The following is a 13,910-nucleotide window of genomic DNA, read 5'->3' as shown; positions in this document are numbered from 1 at the left end:
AAGAAACAAAATATAGTTTCTAGATCCACTGTAGAAGCCGAGTATAGATCAATGGTTGTGTTGTATGTGAAGTAACATGGATTCTCTATTTGCTAAAAGATTTGAGTATTGCACATGATAAGGCTGCTCTTTTGTTCAGTGATAGTGAGGCAGTAGTCCATATAGGGTCTAACCCTGTGTTCCATGAGCATACAAAGCATATTGAAATAGATTGTCATATTGTGAGAAATAAGGTGCAAGATGGAGTTATAAGATTGATGAACATTAGAAGTCAATCTCAGTTGGTAGACTTGTTAACAAAGGCCTTGAACTTGAATCAATTTACAACTTTAATTAACAAGATGGGAATTATGAATATTCATTCCAGTGGTGCCTATCTTGAGGGGGAGTATCAGAAATCAAAACATCAAGATTCAAGGCATGAAGAGGCAAAGCATAAGGTAGAGTAAATCAGTGAACATGTAGCAGATCCGTGAATGTTTCCTTGGATAAGCTACTTGTAGTTTTATGACTTGTATATAGCTTATATTGTATGTAGTTTAGTTGTTTTTGTCCATTGTTTAGTAAAGCACGTGACTGTGCATGTGTGTGCATTTAGTTGCTTTGTTAAGTGTCTGTTATAGGTGTTAAGTTAGTTACTCTGATTTGTATATAAGGAGTAATCTGGTGTATCATTATGCAACTTAATGAGAAATTCATTTTAGCAAAATCTCTTATACAAGCTACGAAGTAATGAAGTCTTAAGTCCTTTTATTGTTCACTTGAGCAAGTTGCCCTTCTTGCTAGACCCAACTTTAGTTTCGCTCAAGCGAATTTCTTCACTTATTCAAGTTACTTCAGGAGAGACTTTAACTAAATTTCTACAATGACAGAATTATATCAAAAACTTGAATTTCATTAAAATCGAATTCATGGAATGGGCAATCTAAAATCCTGACAAATCATCAACAATATTTATACACGAAAAATCTTTTAAAACCTTGTATTGTCACTTCAAATCATGCTCTTTCAATTTCTCAACAAGCTATAGAACGGTATTATTTTCCGGTGAAACCCTTGATTATAGGCAAATTATTCCATCACAATATTTTTAGAAATACTAGAGTAACAACTTTTTTTCACAGATTAAGGTGGTCAGTTGTGATTGGTGATTTGGTATAGCATAACTTTCTAAAGAATTTTGATAGGCTCGATCATATTATCGTCGTCCATTAACGCGACCAAGGACGAGGGATCTATCCAAGTTCGTCCTGGCAGCAATGGTCGTCGATCAAGGATGAGTAAATTCACCTCCACTCATCAATGAACCGTTACAAAACATTGATCAGCTTCCAGACCGTTGGAAGGGCAACCCACCATTAACACCCCGTAGGGGCGTTACCAGGAGAGAATAAAGTCTCCATCAAGGCTCCACTAACGGCTAGAAGAAATCACCCGCGTATGCGTACATATAAATACATAGTAGTGAAATCCAAAAGAGAGACACAAGTAATTCTGAAACTCTAGCATATTATTTTCTTAACTTCTCTTTTGTCAATTTTTCTGACTTTGGCATCGGAGGCTTTTTGGCAAGCACCACGCCAGTAATCACATCTTTTCTTTCCTTTACTTATTCTCGGAGATCGGGTTGGTTGAGGACGACATCAATCTGGACGATCATCCTTGGCTGACGATCTAAGCATCATCAAATTTGACATTACTACTTTCATTGTACCTCAATCATAACATGCTACTTCAACTGTTGTACAATATTGTAAAAGTTTTTGTACGGGTAGAAGTGTTGGTTTTTGGCAAGAAAGATGTTTTTTTGATTAAATGAGGTGGTCGGTACATCTACTTTTCCAAGTAAATTCTTAGGAAACAATTGCCACCTCATTGCATATGTTTGTTTCAAAATCTTTCCATAGTATTCATCAAAAAATAAAATTTTATAACAATTGCCAACTCATTGTATAGGCGTCTTTCAAAATATTTCCATAATAGTCATAAAATAATACTAAAATATTTCCCTAATTTGGTTACATTCAGGTTCGCACGGTTGACATTATATGTGTGTGTGTATATATATATATATATATATACACGATCGAGGACTGAGTAACACTAGACCATAGAGCAAGAGAGACAATTGAGGTCTTGAATCTTTCTTTCATAGCCTGTTCATCGAGGAAAAGAAAAATTACCATCTTTTCTCAGTTATTTTTGGTGAACAATGGAACCATCCTATTTTTCTAACTCTTCTCTTTGCAACCATTCATTGTCATGTCTCTCTCGACCACCTCAACTAGAATACACCACTGAGTGGAATTTTGAGGAGAACAAGATCTTTGAAAACGCACTAGCAGAGTTTGATCTTGATTGTCCACAACTTTTTGAGAAAATTGCAATTAGGCTCCCTCGAAAAACTATACCACAAATCAAGAAGCACTTGGAGGATTTGAGCAACGATATTGAAATGATTGATTCAGGTCTCATTTCAGTACCCAACTTTAACAAGACTAGCGAGACAAATGAAAAAAAATCAGCTCCTGCAGTTGAAAGGAAATCCGGAAAGAAACGAAGAAAGGGGGTTCCATGGACTTCAGAAGAACATGAGTATGTATCAAAAACTTTTATTTACTATATTTATGTTATGCTATTGTAAGCTTTTATTTTAATTTCCTCTTTATTAAGACACGCGGCATTTTGCCAATAATCTTGTAGTTCATTTGGTTGACACTTTATAGCATTTCTAACAGAGACATCTATGGTATTTTTTTAAGTGATTGGATTCACATATATATCTCGTATATCCATAATAGATTTTTTTTTTTTAATATATAGATACAATAGAATTTAAATTCACAACGTCCACTCTATGATAATTGCTTTTATTATCAAACTAAAATACACATTGATTTTTGATATAAACAAAATTTAAATCTTAAATCTCTTATTAGATGACAATAGAAATTACCAATTGAGCTAATTGGAACCTAATCTATAATCAATTAAACAATAGACCTTGGCTTAGAAGGGGGGAGGAATATCATTACGTATAAGGCTATTAATCATATGAAATTATTTAAGGTGTACTATTTGATGATATTGTATGTCTGCTCTTGGCATGTACATGAGGTGTAGCTTACCCTACACTATTTTGTACTTAATCTTTTGGGTAAATTGCAAATTACACCCCTAATATTTAGGGATGTTTGGATTTTACATCCTAAAATTTTAGAATTTAAATTTTATTCCCTAAAATTTGGGAGTGTTTAGATTTTATACCCTTAACGTTTCAAAATTTGGATTTTACCTCCTAACTTTTAGGGGTGTTTGGGTTTTACTTTTTAAAATTTAAGGGTGTTTAGATTTTACACTCTAAAGTTTCAAAATTTGGGGATGTAAAATCCAAACACTCTCAAATTTTAGGGAGTAAAATCCAAATTTTGAAACGTTAAGTTATAAAATCCAAATACTCCCAAATTTCAAGAGGTAAATTGCAAATTACACTCCAAAAGTTTAGGTGTGTAATTTGCAATTTACCCTAATCTTTTTAATATAATTTCCCATTCACCAAAATTTAAAATAAAAAAAAAATCAATAAGTCTTGTGGATTGACCATCTACCTATTTTACTCGAATGATGTTTTTTTTTTTTTTTTTGGTGTTGGGGGTGCTCAATTGAACCATATACAGATGAACACTTTCTTGTCTATTTTACTTTGAATGTGAAATTCATCATACTACCTATGCGAGATGCACATCACAATGCCTGAAACTTGTGGTGACAATATGATGGTATCTAAAGTCTACAATAATTTTAACCAGTTTTAATGCATGTCTGCAAACTACAATATTTGTTAAAAGCCTCTCAACATTTTCTAAATATTAGAAGCTTTTAGAAGAGTAATAAAATGTGTTTTTTTGAAGGTTTTAATATTGAAAAATTTCATAACGTATAATCTTGATTAAGTTTGTATTGAGTCTTCATTAGTTTAAGATCAAGTGTCCATGAAACAGCTTTAAAAAAAATTAAAAAAATAAAAAGTAATTTCCAGAGGCTTTTGGATTTGATCAAAGGTTTTAGAATACAAATGGGTAGTTCGTGAAGGCATTCATATATTAAAAAGTTCAGAGGTTCTAGAGTTATAGTAGGTCACTTCAGTATGTTCATTTAGCAAGTAGAGTCTTGGTATAAAGGTTTTATATTAAATTTTAAAACTTCTTTTGATATAGTCGATTGTTTTTGTCGGGTAGGCTACCCTTATACTGGTTTTTCCTTGAGAAACATTTTCCATCATTTTCCCACTTCGCCACCATATCTCTTGTCTTGCTTTTATTACTTTATTGTTTATGATATGATGCTTGTTAATTTGTGGTAATTGATATTGCAATTGTGATCACATAATTGAATTAACTGGAAATTAATTTGTTAATACGTTACTTGTTTTGGGGTCAAACCCAGTCCTTTCATTTTTCATTGTCAAAATCTAGACAAAAAAAAGAAATGGAAAGTTTGAAGGTAAGTGGTGCCATTGTTTTTTTTTTTTTTTTTTTTTTTTTTTTTCGGTAAAAAGTGGTGCCATTGTTACTCTCTCATTATTTGGCTTATATTTATTTTTGGTAAAAAGAAGACGGGTGAAATTGGCTTATATTTTTTGTCTCACTATGATGTGTGTCCTTTTCTCTTATTTGTGTTTCACTTTATACTTTACAAATTATAGAATGTAAGTATGTAACGTGTTTGATTTTTTATTTTATTTTTTCCAATTTAAACGTTGGTTATTTTATGGACTGTTTGGTTCGCCATGATGGTTCATTTAATTTTTTATAACATTACCGTAATCTAAGATTATAAAATATATTTCATCACCTTTTTAGATGAAGGTAGTCTTACATTACTTATGACAAACACCTTAATGTGATATTAAGGTAATGTACATCATATTAAGGGCACATCATGGCGAACCAAACGCCCCCTATAAAAGGCAAGTCAAATGAATTCATTACAAATTATAATTGGTAGAGTATAAAGCGAAATACAAAAGTAGAACGTAGAAACGTTGTGTTTTCACAGGAATGAAAAACTTTCTGTAACTTTTTGACCCTCCTAAATCTCTATAAACAGGTTGTTCCTTAGAGGTTTAGAGAGGTTTGGTAAGGGAGATTGGAGAAGCATTTCACGGCAATGTGTGGTGACAAAGAACCCAACACAAGTTGCAAGTCATGCCCAAAAATATTTTCTCCGCCTTCAGAACTCTGGTGCCCAAGCCCAACAATCCACCTTGAGGCCCTCAAATAAAACCTCTAAAGAAGCACTCATGTCCTCAACCGCATTTGCTACTGCTACTACTGCTGTTGCTGCTGCTAGTCTCCCTGCGCCCAGCGTTGCCTCTACTAGCGATCAATTTTACGATTCATTCCATTCTTATCATTGTCGGTATTGAAGACATAAGAAGCTTCTTACTATATCATAATACTTCCTGTTTCATTTCTTCCTTATATTTAAGTAATAAGATGACTCTTGACTTTTATTTTTAAGACTTTTATGATCCGCATTAGTTTAGGATTTCATGAATAAAATTGTGGATATTAGCAATTTATTGTGGATTGGATTTTATTACTTTTATTTAGATCACATATATGTTTCATATGGTTAAGTTTCTTGTATAATTATATATATTGTTGATAATTACAATGGGAGAGGGAGGTTTTGAACATTGGATGTTGGAAATGTTATGAGGTGCCAATTTTTACAAAGCTCTTGGCATAATTATTGTTAAGCAATGGTATTTACTTGATATGAGTCCAACATAATCAACATGTGTATCTTATCACCAGTGCAAACTAAATATAAATATTAAATTACTAGTATTATTTTTACTATAAAAATCTATAATACGACATGATAATCAATATGATTGATATCATATTAATGACATAATAATTATTATGTCATTAATAAAATAAAATTTTAAATAGTTTTTAAACTTATAAGTAGTTTTTAAAATTTTATTTTATATATTTTTTTTTTAAACCTCTTTTTATTGTTTTTAAAACTTGACATATCAGGTTATATAGTTTATGTACTAAAATTTTTAACATTCGTTTAATTATTTCAAGCTAAAACTAAATATCATTAATTAACCCAACGAAAAGACAGTTCATCAAACGAGTTGAGGGGAAAGACTAGATACCACATGTTTTGTGTAACATAACTTGTGATGGGTAAGAAAGAATTTTAACTTATAACGTCTACTTCATGACGATTATTTTTATCATTAGGGTAAAATTTCAATTAATTTTTGGTGTAGGTAATGTTCAAACTTTAGATCTATTATTTGATGACAATTGGCTTTACTAGCATAATAGACTTTGCTAGTTGATTTAAATAGAATTCACATAATGTATACTACATCATACATTTGTCTAGAGATAATCATTGTCGAAGTTATTAATTGTGTAAAAGAAATATTATTGTTACTCCAAAAAGATTAGAAAGAAAAAAAGATAACTTAGGATTCGACAAAGGAGAGTTACTAGGCAATAGTGAGAGAGTTTAAGTCATAACTTAATTGCGTCAATAGCCTTTTTATTTGATTCTTTATAGCTTAGTTGTATTATTTGATTCTTTTTATGGGGAGAATGTGAATTCAAATCCTCCTCCCCATTTGTTACGAGGAAAAAAAAACTTTTTTTAAGGAAAAAAAATGTTGCAAAAAAAAAAAAAAAAAAAAAAAATCCAAGGTTGCTTTGAGGGAGGACCTTTCTGTTTTTATTCTAATCCTAATTATGTCTTCCAAATTAAAGATCATTGATTGAAATAAAGCCATTTCACTTAATGTTAAACATTGAACTGATTTCATTATACATAATTTTCGATCAATTCTACTTTACATTTTCTTTATTTTCTTCAATCCAAACAAGCTCAAGGTACTGTTTATAATAATAATATTGTAATTATAAATAGCACGACCATCCCAATTTCTTAACTTAATTTTTTATTTTTTACTTCATTTGGAAAATTTATTGCATTTTAATATATACTAAAATAAGAGATTTTTTTTTTTAACTTATAATAATAATAATGCAATTATAAATACCACGACCATCCCAATTTGATGTGATTGGGTGACATAACGATGCCGTTTTTAAAAACCTCAGAGACATCAAAAACCCTTTTACTTCCGGAGTTATTGGAAATGGGGAATCACGGCAACACAACAGCATATGCTTTTCTTTTGGGTATACTGTATACTGTCCGAAGACAGAGAGGACCTTTTTTTCTGACTCTGAATGCAGAGAAATACTAGTACTGAACTGTAAGTGTGGGTAGAGAGAGAGAAAGAGAGAGGTAAGGGGTTACTAATAGTAGTGATCAAGTTGAAGAAGAAGAAGAAGAAGTTGTAGAGAAGAAAAAGAAAAGATTAGGCCTTTTTTTTAAAAAAAATTGAAAAGAGAAAAGAAGGTGTGATGCGAGGGGCTGATGTTGATGTTGAAGGAAGAAGTACAAGTATAATAAGTGTGAGTGAGAAATTAAAAGCACCGTATCCGTATGGGTATTATGGGATTTGTACTGTTGGAGGAATGCTCAGTGCCGGCACTACCCATCTCGCCATTACTCCTCTCGATGTCTTGAAAGTCAATATGCAGGTCGCTCATCTCTCTCTCTCTTTTTCATGGAATGTTTTGTGCTTGAACTCCTCTATTATTTTCATATATGTTCCACAAAACAATTATAGAGATCCCATATCAGTTCTTCTGTGATCGGACCCTATGATATATGTATTGTGTACGTCTTTGGCTTGATTTCATTTTCTATCTGTCTAAAAATGGAGATGCCCTTGTGTCCGTTTGGCATTGCTGTTGAAAGTAAAGCTTTAACTGTAGAGCTGTTTTAGTAAAGATGGAGCTTTAATGGAAAAGCTCTTTAGCGTCTTGAGTGTTTGGGAAATTACATTTAATCGTGTTGTAAAGTCCTGGATTTACAAACTGAATTGTAGAGTTTTCTAAACTAAAACTCTAAATTTCTTTAGTGAAATTACCAAATGTTTGGCAAGTTCAAGTAATAGAACTTTAACCCCCCTTAAAGCACTCTTCGAACTCTCCAAAAGCAAAACCAGAATGGCCCCTTGTCCTATGAGCTATGTTGATTTGATTCTCTCTAGAAATTATCACATCATTTGGTACATTCCTAGGAGGCTTAATTAATGTATTAAGCCAAATCTGTAGGTGCACCCAGTCAGGTATAACAGCATTTCCTCATGCTTCACTACTTTGTTGAGGGAACAAGGCCCTTCTGCCTTTTGGAGAGGTTGGGCTGGCAAGTTCTTTGGATATGGTGTTCAAGGAGGCTGTAGATTTGGTCTATATGAATACTTCAAGAGGCTTTACTCTGATATCTTCGTTGACCACAATAGAAGTTTCATTTTCTTCCTTAGCAGTGCATCTGCTGAAGTATTTGCCAATATAGCTCTCTGCCCATTTGAAGCAATTAAAGTCCGGGTTCAAGCACAGCCCCATTTTGCCAAGGGTTTGGCTGATGGCTTTCCAAAGTTGTATGCATCCGAAGGCATCCATGGGTAAGTATTTTGAAACTTATATTTTCGTTTTTTCTTTTCTCTTAGACCACAAAGTTTTGGGACTAAGACTTTCTTGTTGATAACGATGATAGATGTTCATACATTAATTTTATTTTTTTTTTTTTTCTGCAGATTTTATAGGGGACTTATACCACTTTGGGGTCGAAACCTTCCATGTAATTTCATGATTTCCTAAAGTTTTGTTTTCTTATTTTGCTAAACGTCTGCATTACTAATTGAAATGAATCATATGCTGAATTAAACTATGAACCTGCTAGACATAGATTTTGAGGATAATTTGCAAATCTTTATTTCCTTTTACTTTTGAGTTTGTATGAGCTTTCATAAATTTGAATGATATTAAGAAATAAAAAGCAGGTATTAAAGTCACTCATATTTTGGTTTTTGTGGGGAAATTGCGGTGTTTTTGGTTTTGTTTTCAGGAAGATGTTTTGGGTGTGTGTGATTTCAAGAAATAAGAGATTTGGTCCCATCAATTTAGACCAGAAGAAGGTTTTTTTTTTTTAGCCATTTAAATTGATTCATCAACAATTTACAGTTCTTTGTTCTTTTTCTATTTAAGCAGCAAACATATTAGGTGACTAATTCTCAAATTCCTCAATTATGGTGAAAATAATATTTAATTTCATATGATAGGAATGAATTTTATCTAGAGGTGGAGCAAGTTGGTGTTCTTTTTTGCATTTTCAATTGAATTTTTTTTTATTTTTTTGGGTTTATTTTAATAGCATTTCTTTTCTTTTCCTTGTCCTTTTTTATAGCAACCAAAATAAATAAATAAAAACAAACCAACAAGATAAGATAAAATAAGATTTTGTTTACTATTAGTCTATTACTAAAAGTGTGTGTGTATATATATATTAAAAGCATCATATTCAGTACTCTAGTAAAGTTTTTGAAAGTGTGAATTTATATTTATAATTTGTTCGTGTTCCTCTTAAATGTGTAAACTTCTGAATTTTTCCTTGGGCAGTTTCCATGGTTATGTTCTCAACATTTGAGCATTCAGTTGATTTTCTGTATCGTAAAGTTGTTCAAAAAAGAAAGGAGGACTGCTCAAAAGGTCAGCAGCTTGGAGTGACTTGTTTGGCTGGCTATGCTGCTGGATCTGTTGGTAGCTTAATTTCTAATCCTGCTGACAACATTGTTTCTTCTCTTTATAACAAAAAAGCTGACAGCCTTATACTGGTATCATCACCTGCTTATCCTTGTAGTTGTGATACTTTGTTGACGTAGTAGGGAAGTAGATGTTTAATTTGCAATTTCACATGAGCAGGTAGTGAAGAAAATTGGGCTTGTCAATTTGTTTACAAGAAGTCTTCCTATCAGGATAATGCTGGTTGGACCTGCTATCACTTTGCAATGGTTATTCTATGACACCATCAAAGTTCTCAGTGGATTGTAAGTGCATTTTGTCCCCTTTCCCCTCCCAAAAAAAAAAAAAAGAAGATCCCAATATGATTACCTGCTTTTTTGTTTTCTTGGAATGATTTATGTTGCTAAAAAAAAATATTTTTGTCATATGTTGATTCTTGCATGAGTTCATGTATATTTTAGGCCTTGTGTCTGATAGTTCTATAGGTCTACTAGTCATGACTTGAGTCATGAGTACCTTTGAGGTACGAATTTATGTCTGACAGGGGAGGCATTTGGGTCAAGTGTTGGCACTTTTTTTTCCCACCACTCATGATCATGGTGTGAGCTAGTATTTTGTATTTTAGGTGCTTGTCACAATGACAGAAATTCAAAGTACTAGATTTCTAGTGTTTTGTAATTAAGGTGCTTGTTAAAGAAACTGTGATATGCCAAACAGGACAGCATAGATAGGCGATATCTTTGGTTAGGAGAGAAAAGCATAGATGCAGTCTAAAAGTAAGGCGTGCTGGATGCAGTCAAGTCTTCGATATATTTATTGTAAGAAGTGTAGTTGTGTTCAATAGCATATTGACACAGGGTGAGATGGCTGGAATAAAGGGGATTTTGAATGATTGGATTTTACTGAAAAAATATTGAACAATTTTAGAATGGTAGGAAAAGTTAATTGAGCTAGTTTGAGTTCTTTCAAATACCGTGATACTCCTAGTTATCAAGATTAAAGTGCCCTGCTTTGAAAAATGTAACTGAATAGAATAGGATTGGATGGAGAAGCAAGTTTGGGATGTTAATTGGAGATTGCTGATGAATGCTTGGATAGTCACATTAAGAGCCAAGTCACAGGAATGATTTGTAAATTCGTTACTGAAAATGCTTATGATCATGTTAATTGGGATACTCTAATCTTTTTGTTGGATAGAATGAGCTTTGGCAATACTTCAGATTCATTTTTGAGTTTCTATAATTTAGTTTTCAGTAATAGTCAATGACACTCCAACGGATTTTTCTACAGATTGAGGGGCTTAAGGTAAGTTGATCATCTCTCACCCTTGCTATCTATGCTGGTTATAGAGGTACTGAATTGAATGCAAAGGAGAATAGAGTAAGGAGGTTTCATTATTGACTTTAAAGTAGGGAATGGGACATATTATCACCTCATGGTGTCCCATTTTATTACATGATGCTGATGTGGTGCAACTTCTTTTTATTAGAATGGTTCTTATTTGCTTTGAAGCTATTACTGATTTGAAAGGGAATTTGAGCAAGAATGAAATTGTTCCAATAGGAGAGGAGGATGGCATATGGGAAATGGCTGAAATACTTGGTTGAATGGTTGGTGCTTTACCAATAAATTACTTAGGGGTGCCATTGAGCTCATCTTTGAAGGCTAAGCTGTGTAGAATACAATATTGGAAAAGATAAAGCATTGATCATTAGGATGGAAACGCTTTTATTTGTCAAAAGGCGGTAGTTGCACCTTTTAAAGAGTACCATTTCCAGCTTAACTACTTATTAATTGTCTCTGTTGCCAATCCCTACTTCTGTGGCCAATTGATTGGAGAGACTACAAAGGAATTTTTTGTGGAGTGGTGAGAGTGATGAGTTCAAATTTCACCTTGTGAATTGGAGTACATTTCTGCACACTATGCGTAATGGGAGATTGGGGGTTTGCAAGTTAAACACATTTAAGATGGTTATAGTGATTTGGAGAGGAAAATACTCATTTGTGGAGGAGTGGTTTTGCTGAAATATGGGGAGGAATGGTGTTGATGGTCAGCAAAAGGAGTAAGAGGTGCACTTAGTTGTAGTTAATGGAGTATGAGAGTGGGTTGGATAGAATTTTGGAGTTTGTAAAATACGATGCTGGGGATGCCAATTGTGTGAGGTTTTGGCATGATAAGTGGTGTGGAGAAAACTCTCTAAAAGAGCCATACATGGAGTTGTATACAATTACCATAGATAAGGAGGCCTCAGTACATTTTGGTTTAGAAGGTCAGTAAAATAGGACTTGCTCTTGAAATATCATATTTATTCATGATTTCAATGATAGGGAATTAGAGGGGATGATTTCTTTCTATGAAATTTTACATTCCAACATCCCAATCCTTGGTCGTGAGTTGGATGTTGAATGGCGATTGAAAATTTGATGTTCCTTCTTATTATGAGGTTTTGAGAGGCTCCAATAATCTAACATTCCCTTGGAAATGTATATAGTGTGTAAAGGGCCCAAAAAGGGTGTTGCTTTTTTTGTTTGGACAGCAGCAATGGGGGGAGATGTTAACTTGTGATAATCTCTTGAGAAGAGTATCCCTATGGTAGAATGCTGTTACATGTATAAGTGTAATGGGAACATTGGGAAGATTGTGGATCACTTGTTGCAACATTGTGATGTTGCTTATAATCTGTGGATCACTTGTTGCAACATTGTGATGTTGCTTATAATCTATGGAGCTTCGTCCTCTCTTTTTTTGGGCTCTTTGTGTGTGTGTGTTCAGGGTACTGAAGTGGGTAAAACAGTATTCATTAAGAAATTGAAGTATGAGTAAAGGACCCATGGATAAAATAGAGAAGGGATTATTTCTAATTGTAATGTGTAAAATCATATTTAGGGTAATGCCATATGTTTGTTCTTATAAGTGGATGGAGGAATTGGCTTGGTAAACATTCTTTTGTGATTTGGAATCTAGCTCCATTGTGCCTGTTGTGGGCTATATGGAGGGAGAGGAATCGCCATACGTTTGAAAATGGGGAAACCTTAGTTGTCTATCTTAAATCATCCCTTGTGAAAACTCTTTTGAGTGGTCTGGTGTCTTGGGTCATAGATAATTTTGATGTATATTTTACTTTATTGATTCTCTTCATTTTATATTGTAATTCTTTTTTGTTGTAATTCCTTAGGGCTTTCTCATGTTTTCACCTAGGGTGCATAAGTAGTTCCTTTTCTTTAATAAAATTTATTACTTTTTAAAATAAAAAGTTCACTGAAACTATATGACTTTTGCTTTTAACTGTAATCTGTATTTAATCATGTTTTCGTTAAATCTGTGTCATGTTATTCTGAGATCTGTCATTGGTGAAATCTGTTCCTCTATCCACTGATGTGCATATGCAATATAGCTTTTGGGGCTGGTGCTAGTATTCCAGTTGGAGATAATGAATTGCAAATAGGATCTCGCCACAATATGCTTCAATTATCATGGGACTGTTATTGCTTGGCATGAGTTCAGCTACAAGTTCATGAGTTAAATGTAGTTCTGGCTTGGTGCAAGTGCAACCCAGGGTCTAGTTGTTCAAACATATGACTCCTTTTTCCATTTAATTCATTGTGTCATAGGGTGTGAAATAAACATTAAGAGAACATGGTTTTCATTTTTTAAACAAAATCTTCTCACTTTATGCTGTTTGACGGAATGGTTTTGCATTGAAATTTTACAGGCCTACTAGTGGAGAAGTTGCAACGGACATCCAAGTAGATGGAGCAGCCTAAGCTCACAGAATTGGAAGAAGTGATGACCCGGTCTGTTTCTAGTAATTAAATAATTTTTTGAGTCCAAGACACTATGACGAAGATCATATATTCTTACTCAAGTTGAAGATTGATCACATTTTAACACCATAGGATTTTTGTGATGGCAGCTTTTGTTTCGCTGTCATTTTTTCTTTAGCAGGGGCAGCAAGTTTTGTAGACCAATCAACTGTGTAGAAGCTATTGTGAATTCAAGTTAGAAGGGCCTTAGGAGAATGGCTGTTATGAGATACAGCTTCTGCCTTGGCAATTTAGATACCATGACATTTTCAGCACGGTGAAATTATTGTATGGCTTGTTCATAGGTCTGTTGATGTAGGCTAAAATGCCACCCGTTTTTCAGTTATGGCATATATGCAGATCTATGTATCATAAGTATGGTGAATGAATTGAAGGTGAAATCAGAAATGTGGTCTGTACCTGCCA

At 33.4% G+C, this 13,910-nt stretch overlaps 2 protein-coding genes across 3 annotated transcripts; both read left to right on the top strand.

Annotated features, from left to right (window-relative positions):
• Positions 1-2,212: 2,212 nt before the first annotated feature.
• Positions 2,213-5,428, top strand: LOC126689566 (transcription factor DIVARICATA-like). The gene is made up of 2 exons (XM_050384805.1): positions 2,213-2,595; positions 5,110-5,428. Exons 1-2 carry the CDS (start codon positions 2,213-2,215, stop codon positions 5,426-5,428), a joined length of 702 nt encoding a protein of 233 aa, XP_050240762.1.
• A 1,694-nt stretch (positions 5,429-7,122) lies between these two features.
• Positions 7,123-13,910, top strand: LOC126690406 (mitochondrial phosphate carrier protein 1, mitochondrial-like). 2 transcript variants are annotated; one of them, XM_050385527.1, is made up of 7 exons: positions 7,123-7,634; positions 8,214-8,563; positions 8,696-8,739; positions 9,558-9,772; positions 9,861-9,985; positions 13,394-13,475; positions 13,595-13,910. In XM_050385527.1, the coding sequence occupies exons 1-6, from the start codon at positions 7,455-7,457 to the stop codon at positions 13,443-13,445; spliced, it is 966 nt and encodes a 321-aa protein (XP_050241484.1). In that variant the 5' UTR covers positions 7,123-7,454; the 3' UTR covers positions 13,446-13,475; positions 13,595-13,910. The 2 variants fall into 2 exon arrangements, with proteins under 2 accessions (XP_050241484.1, XP_050241483.1); XM_050385526.1 differs by having other exon boundaries at positions 13,394-13,910.

This window comes from Quercus robur, chromosome 6 (assembly GCF_932294415.1).
Source record: "Quercus robur chromosome 6, dhQueRobu3.1, whole genome shotgun sequence".
NCBI classification, from domain to species: domain Eukaryota; kingdom Viridiplantae; phylum Streptophyta; class Magnoliopsida; order Fagales; family Fagaceae; genus Quercus; species Quercus robur.
The sequence above is the reverse complement of the archived record's forward strand: the minus strand, read 5'-3'. Positions and strand labels throughout refer to the sequence as shown.

Bases quoted from the DNA above. Each gene is read 5' to 3' on its own strand.
- LOC126689566 (XM_050384805.1), top strand. From the start codon at position 2,213: ATGGAACCATCCTATTTTTCTAACTCTTCTCTTTGCAACCATTCATTG. The intron at 2,596-5,109 runs GTATGTATCAAA...CTCTATAAACAG, and splicing joins TGGACTTCAGAAGAACATGA to GTTGTTCCTTAGAGGTTTAG.
- LOC126690406 (XM_050385527.1), top strand. From the start codon at position 7,455: ATGCGAGGGGCTGATGTTGATGTTGAAGGAAGAAGTACAAGTATAATA. The intron at 7,635-8,213 runs GTCGCTCATCTC...CCAAATCTGTAG, and splicing joins TCTTGAAAGTCAATATGCAG to GTGCACCCAGTCAGGTATAA. The intron at 9,986-13,393 runs GTAAGTGCATTT...GAAATTTTACAG, and splicing joins ATCAAAGTTCTCAGTGGATT to GCCTACTAGTGGAGAAGTTG.